The sequence below is a fragment of the Empidonax traillii genome, unplaced genomic scaffold, assembly GCF_003031625.1.
Source record: "Empidonax traillii isolate 1590-97213 ecotype Southwest subspecies unplaced genomic scaffold, ASM303162v1 scaffold1:size7828297, whole genome shotgun sequence".
Lineage (NCBI taxonomy): Eukaryota > Metazoa > Chordata > Aves > Passeriformes > Tyrannidae > Empidonax > Empidonax traillii.
In genome coordinates, this window is record NW_020955194.1 from 1476827 (window position 1) to 1493552 (window position 16726).

The 16726-nt window shown below is 39.3% G+C and overlaps 1 protein-coding gene across 16 annotated transcripts in view; it reads right to left on the reverse strand.

Annotated features, from left to right (window-relative positions):
- KDM6A (lysine demethylase 6A) overlaps positions 1-16726 on the reverse strand; it is a 148397-nt gene that overhangs the window by 105136 nt on the left and 26535 nt on the right. For all 16 annotated transcript variants that reach the window (XR_003570818.1, XR_003570914.1, XR_003570881.1 and 13 more), the window contains exon 3: positions 9034-9142. Coding sequence is in view for 8 of the 16 variants with exons in the window: in XM_027880448.1 (XP_027736249.1) it covers positions 9034-9142 (109 nt within the window). In the remaining 8 variants the exon portion in view is untranslated. The remainder of the gene's footprint in view (positions 1-9033; positions 9143-16726) is intronic.

Genomic DNA, 16726 nt, shown 5'->3' on the forward strand with positions numbered 1-16726 from the left:
TTCAGGAAGGACATTGAGGGGCTGGAGCGGGTCCAGAGAAGAGCAACGAGGCTGGTGAAGGGACTTGAGCACAAGTCCTATGAGGAGAGGCTGAGGGAGCTGGGGTTGTTTAGTCTGGAGAAGAGAAGGCTTAGAGGTGACCTCATCACTCTCTTCAACTACCTGAAGGGAGGTTATAGCCAGGTGGGGTTTGGTCTCTTCTCTCAGGCAACCGACAACAGGACAAGGGGACATGGGCTCAAGCTCTGCCAGGGGAGGTTTAGGTTAGATGTTAGGAAGAAATTCTTTACAGAGAGGGTAATCAAGCATTGGAACAGCCTACCCAGAGAGGTGGTGAATTCACCATCCCTGGAGGTTTTTAAGCAGAGATTGGATGTGGCCCTTAGTGCCGTGATATAGTAATTGGAGTTGGATCAGGGGTTGGACTTGATGATCTTGGAGGTCTTTTCCAACCCAATCTATTCTATGATTCTATGATACATTTGTAAAATGATCACAGAAAACTCTCATAAAAACACAAAGCTGACAGACCATATTCAAACATCTAAAACAATACTGGACAACTGACTCAAGAATTCCTAAAAGTACTCAGTGACCTATTTCCATTATTTCCAGTATTTCATTACTTATTGTATCAGCTTATATATCTCTCTCCAAAACCTTGCAATCAACATTATTTTCCTGACATCCTTATGATCACATTTTTGAAAACCATTAAACCTGCTGAGTGGCAGATACAGCATTTGCATCCTCCCCTAAAGAGGGCAGGGAAGGGGTACACCCCAAAGGCATTTGTAGCTTTTCAAATCGATCACCATCAGCCATAGTGCTTGATGAAAGTAAAAGAATGCTTACCTAAAATAGCTCTGAAAAACAAACGCTGCCTTCCTAAAAGAATTACAGCTACTGATCAGTAAGAATCCTCCTCAGCTCAGGTTTGCTTCAGAATCTGTCTTTAATCCTCAGGCACCTAATGCAGAGCTGACCCTCAGTAAGTTCACACAGAGTCAATTGGTTTCCTCTTCTTACAGGTTTTCACAGACACCTAGAACTACCCACTTTGCAATTTGTGGGGTTACTTTAACCCTGACAGCCTGTATTAATTATGTGCCCCATAAGAGCTTGGCTTCCTACTAAGAAATCAAAGGACATGACAGAATCAGAAGATGGGTAACACTTCTTTCTCATCTGCCGCTATTAAAGATTCCCTGCTATCACACAGAGAATACAAAACAGATTTGACATAATTACCATGCATGCGGTTTCGGGATTTTATTTATTTTTAATCTACTTAATTTCATAAGAAATTGGCAAAACTTTATAAAATGCGTAGTTGTTTCAGTAATAGGACAGACAAGCTCTCTTCATGCCAAGAGTCTAAATACATAACCTAAACAAACAAGCAAGGTGCAAATGGGGAGCAAAATGTCTAGACTGGATGACACCCACCCACCTGTCATCTTTAGCACTTTTCATCACAAATCTTGCAGTCACAGAAGGATGGCTTTTATGATCTGCTCCAACAAACCTACTTTTTGATACCTTAACATTTAAGAGGCCTTCAAAAGTGAGGCAACGATGGAGCAGTTTGAGTATTTTAGTGCTTGAGTAAGGAAAAAGTGAACTAGATACTAACACCATCTAGTGGCACCTTGCAAGGCTAAATGTGACTAACACAGACTTTTGGCTTACTGAACTTGAAAAACAGCAAGCATTAATTGGATGACATAACCCTGAAAAGAAAACTTTAAAACAACCCAACATTCTTCTGTGTAAATCAATATGTGTTTTCTTAAACAGAATTATTTTTAATTTTTAAGCAAGCACTAGCTGATGTGAAAACTAATAGTAAGATAGAAAATTATTGAAGAACTGCACAATGGAAGCATGAAAAAGGGCTCATCTTTTGCTTTAAATCTGACTACTTCCAGGAAAAAAAATCAATCTTCATTAAACACTTAGGAGATGCACAGACCGTAGAAACAGCTTATTACACAGTGCAACGTTTACCCACACAGTGTTTTAACCAAGCAAGATGAACACTGCTGAGACATAAAATTCAAGAAGTCAAAATGTGAGGAAATTCCAAGGCTGACTCAATAGAACTGACTTCACAGGGCACAAAACTGGCTGGACATCAGGGCCCAGACAGCGGCGTGGAATGGAGTTACATCCAGCCGGCAGCTGCCACCAGTGGTGTTCCTTCCCCAGGACTCAGCCTGGGGTCAGTCCTGTTTAATATCATCACCAACCACTTGGACAAGGGTTGGAGGGCAGAGGACAATGGTGTGAGGTTCAGCAAGGCCAAGTGCCAGGTCCTGTCCTTGGGTCACAACAACCCCCCTGCAGCACTACAGGCAGAGGGGATGGAAAGCTGCCCGGTGGAAAAGGATCTGGGGGTGCTGAGCAAGAGCCAGCAGGCCAAGGTGCCCAGGTGGCCAAGAAGGCCACTCACATCTGTTTTAGACCAGTGTGTCCAGCAGGGTCAGAGCACCGATCCCACCCCCGTACTCGGCACTGGTGAGGCCACACCTCAAATCCTGTGTTCAGTTTTGGGCCCTCACGACAAGAAAGTCATCGAGGTGCTAGAGCAAGTCCAGAGAAGGGCAACAGAGCTGGAGAAGGGTCTGGAGCATAAGCCCTATGAGGAGCAGCTGAGGGAGCTGGGGGTGTTTAGCCTGGAGAAAAGGAGGCTCAGGGGAGACCTTTATCATACCCTACAACTCCCTGAAAGGTGTTTGTAGCCAGGTGAGGGGTGGATCGGTCTCTTATTCCAAGTAACCAGTGAAAGGACAAGAAGAAAAGGCCTCAAGTTGTGCCAGGTGAGGTTTTGACTGGATATATTTTGACTGGAAAAATTTTGTCACCCAAGGGGGTTGTAAAGCACTTGAACAGGCTGTCCAGGGAAGTGGTGGAGTCCCCATCCCTGGAGGTATTTAAAAGACGTGTAGATGTGTTGCACAGGGACAAGGCTGAGTGGTGGACTTTAGCAGTGTGGGGTGAACAACTGGACTGGGTGATCTTTAAGGTCTTTTCCAACCTACTTGATTCTGCAGTTCTATAATAACAAAAAAAAAAAAAAAATGTTGTGGAAGAGAGAGAAGCAAAATGCAGCTTAGGTCTTTTGTTCTAAGGCCTCAGGCAAGAGGTTGCTCCCCGTTTCCTCCAGAGATTTGTGCTGAAAGTACCGAAGAGACCATCAAAGAAGCCTAAAGCATGTCTTCCTTTTAACACAGAATGAAGGCAGACACACTAAGGCAACACGAGCATGAATTTATGAAAGAAAAATCACCAAACAGTCCTCTAGGAAATTTTATTAACAACTGCACATCCTCATCTGGAAATACAATGCAGCAAAGTGGTGTGAAGCTCACTGTCCCAAGATGTATTAAATGTGCAGAAACACAAGTTTGGTAAGAAGTTTACAGATCCTTTAGATCCTGAACGCTATGCAGGGTCTTAAAATACTGAAAATATCAGTGAAGAAGAAACCAAATGGATTCTCATCGAGCTCAAAAATCCTTCAAAGAGCATATTCCACAAAAGGAATTTTGACAATTAAGTGCTTATTTAGAACACTGCCCAAGACAAAAATTTTCAGACAACCAGTCAACAAGCATGGCACAGATGTATTTTACAGTAAAAACTGTCTACCGCTATACCCTGCTCCACACACATACAATCTATAAAGAACATTTTAATGATCTAGGCTTAAGATAACATTCTTCTTTCTATAGCAATCTGATGTAATGGTTGGAACCACCTAAAAAAAAAACCTAAAATTTAACTCCATCCTGAAGATGAAATAAACAGCTCTAAACAGAAGCTACTCAAATTCTACCAATTATTACCAATTACAAACAACGAAATAAAAAACCTTAAGCCTAAAATCACACTTACTTGAAAACAGTCACGTCATGCTCAACTCATTCAGGTGGCTTTGCTACTTAAAATTCATTCCAGTTCTTCAGGACTCATCAGTAGGACAGACCAGCCTGGCAGCAGCCAGCACATAAACCCTCTTTATGCTGGGAAGTTCTCCCTTACGTTTCATAAAATGACTCCCACAATCCTGTACCTCAGAGCACAGCACGTGGAAATGCTCCCTGATGACAACACTTTCCTTCTAATTCCTAAAACTAAGACATTAACCACCACAGAGAAATTCTCAACAGAACTGCAACTGCCTGGCAACCACACAGTTTTACACATGAACAATCAGAAAGTGTTTAAATTTTGTGTTTAGGCTGCATCTTAATAAATGAGCTGCTCAATAAACATTCTGGGGGTTTTTTTGGTGGTGTTTATTTTTAAATTTTAGCTTAACAATTACTAAAAAAAAATTTCCCCTGCACTAAGAAACACTATCTTCCATAAAATATTTTTATATTAATGCTTTTGACAATGCAGTAACTACCTACAATAAGTATTGCTAAAACTGTTCTGACACAGCACATTTAGAAACGTGAACACCACTTGAGTACAGCAATAAGAATTGTTTGAGTGCAGTATTTATTGTGCTTTAGTAACTGTGGCATGAGTAATTGCATGTTTGTCCCAAATCATTCATTAATTGCATTTTCTACTTCCAGGAATTTTGCTTAGAGAACAGCAATTCAAGGAGGCAAATTATGAAAGCACATCACCATTTGTGCAACTGTCCTCCAAGTCACAGGCTGGAACACGGTCAACACATGTGACCCTTCTACAGCAGGGATGAAAGGTTCCCTAAGGAAAAACCAGATGATGTGAGAGCCCATGAGCTCATTAAACAGCAGTCAACTAGATCCCAAACCTGAGGCATCACTATCTACACACTCTGTACTTCTTATGGAAAGCAGAGTCATGAAATAAAAAATGATCTCCAGCTAGTGATGTACCATCAGTTTCCTTCAAGAGCAGAGCAAATAACTTTGGTAAAAACCCAGCCCTCCCAAGGAATGCAGTGGCAAACTAAATTCACAGGTTTACACCAGGGAGTCCCATCTGGACTCACAACACTCCCAGCACCCAAACCCCTCCATGACAACCCACCCGCCTCCTCCAGCACAACCCAAGGCTGAGGTTTCACATTCTGGGGCAACTGCGACACATTTTTCTGCTGGGTTATTTTTCAGTTGGATCAGTTCCCCACACAGCTGCAGGCTCAGCTGTGCCAGCACAGACACGGGGGTGCCACTAAAGGCACGCCCAGGAACAACGGGGTTTGGGAGCCTCCAAAACAATCCAACAGCTGGGGAAGAGCTGCCTCATTAAAACAGAAAGGAGGAAGACATCAGATCAGAGTTAAGAAAATGCTACTTAGGGAAACAAAATACTTTCACTCGCTGGGAGGAGAGAACATCCCCATTTTGGGAAACCCTGAAGCCAAATTCTGACCAGTCGCAATCAAGACAAGGAAAGCTGAGCACAGAATCCATCTTGAGCATATGGGCTAAGCTGGATCCACCTGCCTTGGTCAGAAGTATCTGAACTCAAGTCAGTGGCTCACAGGATCCAAAATATGCAAAAAGGTTGATCCCTTGCCTAGGACCCTCTCCTCACAGCAGCAGAGTGCCACTGTAACAAGACAACTCCATTCCACGACTGCAGAGAAAACCCTTTAGGTGTCAACAGACACTCAAATTTAATGCATTTTGGGAAAACTACAAGCTGCAAACCAGCTTCAGACATTTTAAAGGCTAGGAATTACATTGGGATAATTCCATTCTAAGCTCAGATACAGTGAGAAGAAGGAATCTCATCCAGCAATTTCTGATGCGAGCTCAACTTCTGTTGGAGACAAGTACTTCTTTTTATGGAAAAAAAGAAAAGGAATAGCACACTAAATCTGGACTTCAGTGGCTACAAGTGACAGAAAACATAATGCACTTCAAGGGAAATTACTACAACATTTAACAACAGGTCTCATTAAAAATATAAATATTTATGCTAAGTATACTTAAGAGTTCAGCAGACATCAACTTCCTGCACTTGCAAAGGTAGCCCGTCCCTCACTGATACTCTCTGTGCACACACACCAAGGGCAGGATTTGCCTGGTTAGCTCCAATAATGTTGGTTTTATTCTGCAACCCATCGTGGACCTTTCTCAAGGTCGTTCTTTTGCAGGGTATGAATCCTAGTTCTCAAAAAGAAATGACCTACAGGTTTTTTTGCTGCATTCAGAAGAAGGGATTAGCTACATAAAAATACCAACACAAAACAAACGCATCCGACTTCACAATCCTTGGCTGTCAAAGTATTTGTGAAAAAATGAGAGGGAGATCAAGAGAAGAAACTATTAATATGAAACCCAGATCTCCATCAACCCAGCACTGCTTCATCTTGACCACTGATGCCACTTCTGCAGTCAACTAACAATTTTGTTCTGCTTCACTCAAGTTTTATTGAGTTTTTAAACAAAGAACGCTATCGCTTTTGCCTTTATTAAAGACACACTTTCTACATTATATACAAAGGTGTACGTATTTCTTTAAGGTATTTAATGAAATAATAGGCTTCCAAGAAAAAATAAAAGTTGTGCAGCATTACTCATGCTGCAATCTTCTGATATTTTATTAATTACATTCAGTTTATTAAACACATCAACCTCTCCGTAACTTTGTTCAAGACTAACTTCAGTTTTATAGTTCTGAAGATCATGCTTCTTCAGCATTTTATACTTCTGGAACTTCAGGACTTAAAAACTGGATAAAATATACATTAGTGAGATCAAAATATTCTGAACTCGCTTTGCTTTTCTGTTCCAAATCATTTAAAATTTAACTCTAATTGCAACTCAAATGTATGATAATTAAGTAATAGAATCCACAGTATGGAATAAAATTTATTTTAACTTTAAATTTATAATGCAACACAAGCATTCTACTTCTTTCAAATAACAGTAGTAAATTAATTATAAAACACCTATGACTTTTTTCATTGAGGATAATACTTTTACAGTCTTTGGTACTGGAGTTCAAAAACTGTTGTGAACAGGCACACGTGTCTCTCACTTAATTAAAAAACTCTTCAACTTCTCTTTTCACATCAATTTAAATTTCTTCAGTACTATTTTCACTACTACCCCATTTCTTTGAAAATAAAGATACATCTTTCTTTTTTTTTAATACTCCACAACTAACAAAGTTTTTTTCTGTTCTTGACACTTCTTTCACGGTTGAAATGTGACTTTAAATAGGCATCTAAGAAAGTTTTAAGTATTTTAATTCAGGTTTTTAATGCCTAAATGTTTCTTCCCACATAGTTCTGCTCATGTTCATTTACGGTTCTGGAGAACTGGCATTTTCAATCGTTACTTGGATTTTTTAATGCTTGTTCTTAAAACCATCTGCAGAGAACAAAGCAGACTCCCCATCAGTAAACCCTGCCTCTGATCCATAGCAACACCTGGTCCTGTCACTCTCAACTGTTATCTACTCAAAAGCAGAGTTAATACAGTTCAGCCCATAATCCTGTGCTGGTTTTGCTAAGTAAAATATATCTAGTAAGTCATACTGCACTCACATCACACCTAATTGTATTAGGCTAAGCAGGAACAGCACTGTAATCTGTCTGCAGAGGGGATGGCAGAGTTTTCTTAAAATAAAGCAAAATAAATACAAAAACATGGGATAAGACTATTACTTAGTAGATCCCATAGTACACATGTTGCCATGTTCCCTTCACGTGTTCCCAAGGCTCTGGACTTGGTACAACCAGAGGTTATACTACACTGGTTGGCTGGGATGAGGTACAAGACAGATGCCTGTATCACCCAAACCCTTCTGGATTTTCAGACTGAATTTAGGTAACGGCAAATTCCCCCTGAGTAATCTCAAATCTAAACACTTCTCACTTCAAAAATTAAGGTCCCAAGAACCCAAACTCACACCGGTTTATGTCAGACACAGTGAACCACTGGACTCAGACACTGCTGTGAAACAACCCACAGCCAGCCTGAGTCACTGAGCAGTGCTCCTGAACTACTATCACCTGTAACTCATTTCCCTGTTTCTACATCCCAAGGTAATTCTAAACTAGTATTTTTGTTTGGAAAAGGGTATGGGGTGGGAGTGCACATTTTCAGGGCGGGGCTGTTGTTTCCTTTTCCCTACACAGAGTCAACCAGAAATGCATTCATATCAAAACTAAAAAGCAAAATCAATTAAAAAGGACTCACCATTAAAAAAAAAAAAATAAATTCTGTCCTGTTCTAACTAGCTCTCCCCCACACCTCTGCAATCACTGAAGGGCAGGCAGCCATCAGACACTGGGACTGACAGCCAGGGTGCCATGAAGTAGAAACAGGACAAGCTGAAGATCTGGCCCTTTATCTCTGTCAGCAACACAGCAGTGTGTCTCTGGGAATTCACCCCACTACCAAAAACCACTCTGCTGACCCACAAGCAACGCAGCACAAGTACACAGCAGGTCCTGTGCCACTGGCTGCAATGGTGGCCAAAAACATTTCACTAAGCTCAAAGACTGAAGGAGCAAAGACCTAAATCCCCCCACCCCCATGCCCTTACAACCCATTCTTCTAATCAATATCTAAAACAGAACTTCAAACAACCTCTAGGTGCAGATTTTTGCTTCCAAATTAACCCTCTCAGCCCAGCCTTACCTGTTGAGGTTGTGGACACACATCAAGCACTAAGACAGGCTCTCATTCTATGCCCCTCTGTCTCCCACCACCCCAGGAATCCTTCAGAGGCCTCAGGGGTTCAACTGCTTGTGCAGTCATGGAATAACGAACCAGAAAAACAAAGCTACAACTGCACAAACTGAAGAAACTTCACAGTCATACCTGAACCAGCAGTGCTTTGGTTTGATTATTTTTTTCATTGAGAAAAATAAAAAAAAAAAAAAAAGAGAGAAGTAAGAATGAAACTGTTTTTGTGAAGACATGACCAGTCTTAATTCTTTCACAGGCTTTGAAATATAGTACAAACCAAGAAAACAGTGAGTTATCCCAATGTTTTTCATTCTGTTGTGTCCCACCAAAGAACAATCCCCCATAGACATTTCCCAGAAGAAATAAAAAGCCTTACCTTTTGGATAATCTTCCAATAAGAGGTTGAAGTGACCTAACTGACAAAAGAAATCAGACTCGACCTTTCCTTCAGCTTTCAAAATTAGCGATTCATAGCAGCGAACAGCCTGGGAAGAAGAAATACAAGGTGTTCAAAATTCTGTACTTAACTAAGGCAAACAATACATTTTCTGAGAAATAATAAAGTTTCTTATTAGCCTGCAAGACGAGAAGTCTACAAACACTCTCAGTAACACAGCATCACTTTCCAAAGAAGAAATGTAATATTTAAGACGGAAGCTCACTGATCGTAATGCAAATCGACAACATATGAACAATACAAGTTTTCTCTGGTTTATTTGTGGACATTCAATTTCCCCAACACAAAACAAACCTCTAACTTACACGATGGCTTTTTTTCATTTAAAAAGAAAAAAAATCAATGAATGCAAAATGATTGATTTTACTTATTTATTCTTTCCAATCTGCAAGAAAGAAACATCTCTGATTTTATTCTCATTCTGTGTTGGTTTTTTCCCCTACAAAATTCATTTTTTCTTCTACCAGTTATTTCACTCATTTTTGCTAAACTGAAGAACATACTATCTCAACATGCTTGCTTAGACAATTTATGTACCTTCACATTTATTTCCCAAGATCTCATTCTTTTCAATTACCTCTCATGTCATAAAATACAGTTTACTACCTTCTACTTACTACACAGCTACTGCAAAGTTAGAAACGTAAATCCAATTAGAAATTAATTTTGTTTTGAGAAAAGCTGCCCCAGAAGCTTTTAAGTGGCTCCTACAGTCAGAGGTTGTTCTGTGCTACAACACACATTTTTAATAATTGAATTGACACCTTCTATTCACCAGAATGGCCATGACGTTTTACCTATTACATCCTTACCTCGTGATACTATTTACACTTTGGGAATAAATAAATAAATAAATAAATAATCACTTTCCCAACTTTCTGAACTTCCAGTTTCTTGATTTTGAACATACTGGCCATTAAACTCAAGCAGCTGAATAAACTAAAATTGGAAGGAAGGTCCTTTGCCCCAGCAGACAACTTCACACTTTCCAAAAGCCTGACACACTTCCAATGAATTCTAATTCTAGCTCGTTAATCCATGACTTTCACCACCTCATGGTCTGATTATGTTTCAGATTTGGTAGCAGTTATGAACGGCTTGATTTTAATGTATCACAATAATCACAGACCTTAATACTTAATCTGAAGGGAGGGAAAGAAACAAGCTGAATACTCAATTAGCAGTCTTGTCCATATTTAAAATTTACTTTGTGTAAACTTGTATTAATTATAGACATGAGAAATGCCAAAAATTAAATGAGGAAATGTTAAGAAATAGTTGAAACACACCCGTGGAGAATCCAAAACACTGATCTAATCTGTTATGACTGGGTCTCAGTTTATATCCCAAGACTGAGATATATCACACACTTCCATCTACTTCCAAGTCCAGAAAAGCCTTATCCTAGGGCTGTTTTCAGAGGTAAAGTTCTGATGAATAAAAACAAAGCGACGCTGCTACAGAACTGCATGTGTGGTACAGGTGCATGTGTGGTACTACAATGATTTAGTAAAGCCATTAAATTACATATTTCAAACTCTGTAGCTCTTTGGCCACATTCTGAAGAGCTCAAATTGAGATGGATATTTGCCTCTACATCAAAGAACTGCTACAGAACTTTTCCTTCATGCTGCAAGTTCTGCCTTTGCAAACTGCACTGCAAGGACAATAATTCTGTCCACTGTTGATCAAAGCTAGCACTCTTTTAATTTCATTTCCCTTACTATCAATACCTCTTGGAGTCAGTCAACTCTCAACCTGGACTATACGATCCTTGAAATCAGAAGCAAAGCATACAAATCTGAAGTAAGCTTCACCAGCTGAACCTGCTCCAACCTGCAAATATTTTTAAGGCAGAATCTTCGTTTTGGGGCTGTGCTTCCCCTCTCCACTTTTTGGTCTCATCTCTCCATTTGTACAAATCGTAACAGAATTCTTGGTTACTGTCAGGTTGATTTGCAGACAGGCTTTCTGTTTTCTGATGATTTGCAATACCTGCTGCAGCTGCTGCAGAGAATATTCACACTACGACAGTTTCTTAAATTAATATTTTGTCTTCTCCAATTCAGTGACTGTTGAGATCATACAGAAACTGCCACCACAGCAGGTAGCTTAGAAAAACCGTGGAGAGGAAGTTGAGGTAGTTTATTTCCTGAATTAGATGGCTACAGTTATTTAAAGAGAACCTGACTTTATGAACACACATAACAGGATTTTTCTGTACAGATGTTCAAGGAAATTATAAATCACACAAACTTAAAACATCTCAGCACCTGGGGACCTTCAGTGTTTACCCAGCTCCTTTCGAAGTAAATCCTCATTAAAAGACATCTCACAACTATCCGAAGCACTGCGTACAGTAGGGATACAAAACCCTGTGCCAAAGCCTTTCACACATGTCATATCAACTCTCAACAAGGCAGATTTTCTCTTTGCCTTAAAATACTCGCTGAAAATACTGCTGAGCCATCTCACTAGCGCTGGCACAAGGCAAGGCCTAAGACACCAGAACTTCCCCTTTGAGCCACAGTTAACTGTAAGTTATCTGTTCCTGTAAGAGCAATTCAATTACACCACTAAAAACAAACCCACCCAGCCGACCTCTAACCCGTTTGCAACATTATCAGGAAAACACTCGTTTTTATGCAAACTTAACTTGTGAAGGTTGTTTGTTTCAAAGGAATTTCTAAAACTCTTGTAGCACATTGTAACAAAATGAAACAGAAACTAAAACCAAGCTTCATTTCCTTGGCGGGAACACCAAGTCAGCCTCCGTGTCTCAGGTTAGTCACTGCGTGGCTCTTGTTCTTCCTGGCAGATTCAGCCAGACAAACTGATTTATCCAACTTTGGTTTCAGTCAAGAAACTTTCTTCCCCATCAGACCAGTCCATGAGCATCTTAAGAAAGTAACAGTACTTTTGTGCATAGCTAGCAATGTCTCCTTGTTGAATGAACCGATGTAAAGAGGGAGGACACAACCACATGTATTTGTGTATGATTTCTTTGAAGGAATAATCACAAGGCCAAGTTTCAGCGGATCTTTAACTGCCAAGGCCACCTATGGCACCGCTCGTGCAACCCACTTAAATCATCCAGAGACACCAAGAACTCTGAGGAAGTTACAAACCCCTGAGGTTTTTACGTATTGTTATTTCCCCACACTGTATGATCACTAAGTGCATTCAGTGGAGTCAGCCTTGAGAACTACCAATATCGACAAATTGCCAAGAGGGGGAAAGACCCTGGAATGGAGAGGGAGATTGTGACACATCATCATACACTTCCTTCCCTTTGTTCAAGGCTGCACGAAGATAAAAGGGAAACCTGAAGAATTTAGGAACTCGGCAAAATAAGCACCCACAGCTGCTCTGCAGTGTGGCAACCAGAGAAGAAGCAGGAAACCAACACAGGTTGGCTGCAGGAAAGAAACTGTTACTTTTTTGGTGACATATAAACCAATCTTCCGTTGTTTGCTACCTTCACCTGGAGAAATACACTTTCTGTATTTGCCATACAAATTCCCTCTTATGACATCAGAGTTCGTGACTGGGGCCATCCTGATTTCACAAATTCAGGCACCAATTCTCAGGACACCTTTAAAGACAACACAGTGAAGAAAAAGGCTTACTGTATTTGCCAACTTGGAAAAAGCCTGCAGAACATTCATATGTGTTCACAAAAGGCAAAGCAATTCTAGTATCACCCTTAAAATGTGCTTCCAAATCCCTGTGTGTTCACTACTTATCGATCCAAAGGGAAAGGTATGATACATTTCTTCCATCTGTTTTAAGATCATTCACCCTCTCCCCACACTCACAACAAAAGCCCCAAACCAAACAAAGCAAAACCAACCCCATAAAGCAAAAGCCAATTTTGGCTATTATGAACATCACGTCATTTCATGAATAAAAGACCCTAGATTAAGTAAGTAAATAAACAAACCCAACCCCAAACAATCTAATAGATAAAACCAGAATTCTAAATATTGTATACAGCAGTCACTCAAACATATTACAGCTCTGCTTTATAATGGAAAAGGAAGGAAAATGTTATTTCTACTTCAACTAATATGAAGAAAAAAACTTTACCATTATCCCTGGTTTGCAATTATTTCTATTTTACAGCACAAATTCAAACTACTGCTAAACACCTGTTCTAAAAAGAAGGAAAAAATCAATACAGCTTGTTTGAATTGTTTCTGAAGAAGACAGTGGATTGATACCCTTTTTTCATCACGACAAGCTTGAATGACTATCAAAGCAAGCAGGGCTAAATGGCCAAACATGACAAAATGTTAATTCTTTAATATATTAATCATATGAAAATGGGGGAGTGCAAGTCAGCAAATTTTTATTTAAAACACAGAAAAAACATTGGCAACTAGAGAGAACCAAAAAGCCAGCAATTTAAACTGTTCGCCTGGCAACAGCTGGGCAGTAATATACAGTGAAAGAAGTTATTTGAATTTTACTGGGTAATAAATGAACTGCTTGAGAAAAAACAGCATTTTAATGCAGACAATATAGTGTAAAATGACAAATTCAAAACTTCAAGATGTTCCTAGAACCTTCAAGTTCACAAGAGAAAACACTATTGTATAGAAAAACTGGGGGAGGGTGCCGAAAACAAACAGTTGCTGCTCCTTTCGCCTTGATTCTCCAGTGAGATCCAACTGGGTTTTGTGAGCAGGTAATGAAAACTGGAAGCACGAACAAGATTCCATGTGAAAAAGTCTGAAGAGGGATATGTCAGTGGACTAAATACATACTACATCAATGGTTAGAAATGGAATGTTAATTAGGTCTTAAAGGATATTTTATCCTCCTGGAAAACAAAGTAATCAGGTGGTCACTGAGGTGATGGTCACACCATCTACTACTACCAGTCAGTCTGAGAGGACCTACAGACCAGAAAGGCAGAGGTGTTTGGGTGTTCTGGGTTCCTTTCCCTATCTCAGTGTCAACAGAGGATGTTCCAAAATGCTTCTCTTCCCACCCCTTCCTCCAGGCCACAATTCACCAAAATGATTTTCCAACAATGACAGCTACTGCCCCAAGAACCTCCTGGTGCAGTTCCAGCCCGTGCTCTGCAGCAACACAAGTGCGAACAAGGCAAAGCTCACTTCAACAAAGCAGGGAGAACACGACAACCCTGAATTCCTCAGAAATGAAACTATTTTTTCCGCCATAAACATCACCTCCTGGGCTGTAGATGACTGAAAAGAACTCCTCATTTACCTCCGCAGAGAAAAGCACACCATTCTTATTTGACTGAAGATAACCTAAGTCAATGCAGCAGCTCATCCACTGAAATCTCTCATATTATGTATTGGCACAATATTCTTAACTTCTGCTACTTTCTTACTCAATATCAATTCCCACTACAGCTTTCAAAGCTTCTTTACATGCTCTGTGATGCTCATGTCGTGTTATAAAATTTCTCCCTCAGTTTAGCACGTTTACTCTCCTTGTATTTCACGTATGGACTGCACCACACAAAAGCCTCAACAAGACCGGTAAAAGTAGAGTGTGCTGAACACAAATATGCTCACACCTCAAAAGACTCGGCCTCAAAGAGGAAAAACATGGACTGGCCTCTTCAGTAATTACTGCTCTTGCAAAATTTCTGTGGGATATTGGAATGCCGTGAATTTATTCTAGTCAGCCAATAATACTTAAGCGCAAAGTCCTCATCATTTCAGGGACAATCAGTACAGAACAACGGAAACTTGATCCTCCTCAAACATTTATCAAGAAATGTATCAGCAATTTTGGGTCATTTATTTTCTGATCATTACTTCTTCATCAAACAGGACTCCAGAGTAAACAGTGCAAGCAACAAAGAACAGCTGCACACATTGCCTACATGCACAGTTTGATGGCAACAATTAATTTTCTCTAAAAGCCACTATTGTGGTCTAGGACTTTTCCACCTTCAGATTCTACTGAAGATGTGAATTATTTCTTTCCTGTGATGCCTATGAGAGATGACACAGCAAACAGCAGAAGCAAGGTCAAGGTTGCCAAGTTTACAAGTGAAAATTAACACTAAGTTAATTATCACTGAAAACTGAGGGATATTGCTGCACAAAAAGCCCAGAACTGCAGAGCAGAATGCAAAAGAGAATACAGCAAATCAATGATTAAATGGAGAAAAGTGACATTTTAGCAGAGAGTAAAAAGCCCAACTTGCCTCCACTGAATATAGAACACTTCTTATGAGACATTCTTAACAAGTATTTTCTGCCAGACAGATGTAAACTCAATAGTATGCATATTAAAAATAGTTTACATACATAAAATACAGGAAGCTTAGTTGTTTGCAGCTGACAATGTCCATAACCAACTGCATTTTAGGAAAAAATCTGTTGACTGGAGTTCATGCAGTGCATCACTCTGCATTAATTCTGAGATCACCTGGAGGTCCCAGCCCCTCTGATACGTCTTATAAATATAGTAAAATACATGTACAAATACCCATGTATATGTACAGACACACCTACATCATTTCTACAAATTCTAAATTATCAAACAGAATCTTGTCTATGCTGTCCCTGAAAACAAATCATTATCAGATGACTCAGGAGATTATGACAAACTGTGTATGGAATTTCATAATTCCAAATCCTTCATAATTAATCTTTAAAAAAAAGGAAAACACTTTTTTTTTTTTTTTAAAGTAGATTTTTCATAGGCAATTGAAACAGATTATTTTTATCTGAGACTACAGGAACATTCTTTTTGGCTATTTTTACCATAATAAGTCTATTTCAAATAGAATTGCAGCACCTTATTTTAGCAGTTGTTTGAGCTCATGAATAGTTCACCACACTCAAAAATTTAAGACCACTAAATCTGATTTTATTCTCAGTTATTACCTATACCAACATTGAACATCACAACTAAGATGGAAGCATGTCATACTTCAGAACACTTAAATAGTTAATTCTGATATATATCTATATATTTTAATGTTATACCAGTTTTATCTAGTAGACTACCGAGTTCCATACAGATTTTAAGTTAGATATGATACAACAAATAAATAGCTGATTTTGTTTTCGTTGGGTAAGTAACTTTGGAAATAAAATTAAAATCAACACAGAAAAAAAAACCCACACAAACAAAGAAACCCACCCACAATTCAAGCCAGAGTCTGCATTAACAGCTGCCTGTTTCCCTTAAGGAAAAAAACACCCCAAATTTTAAATGTGAATAACTTCTTTATGCAAAACTCTCTGGGTCTGGGCAAGTCTTTGGTAATGTAACACTATCAGCCACCAAGCATAAAAATGACAATGAAACAAAGAATAAAGTAGCTTGAAAAAAAAAAAGGTATTAGGTAGAGAACAATGTACATTTATGTGGACAAGACAATTAGAAGGACTTATACAACAAACATATTTGTGAAAGTAAGTTTCAGACTAAAAAGAATTATTTTCTGTGCTGTTCTTTGAATACAAGACAATATAGAAGGACAACTATTATAAAATATTAAAAAACTACCACCAATTGCCCTGCTCTGTTAAACCTTCACAGTCTAATCTTCAGTCCCAAAAGGGTTCAAGCACCAGAGATGACCTGGTATTCAGAAATAAATATTGGTGGTAGC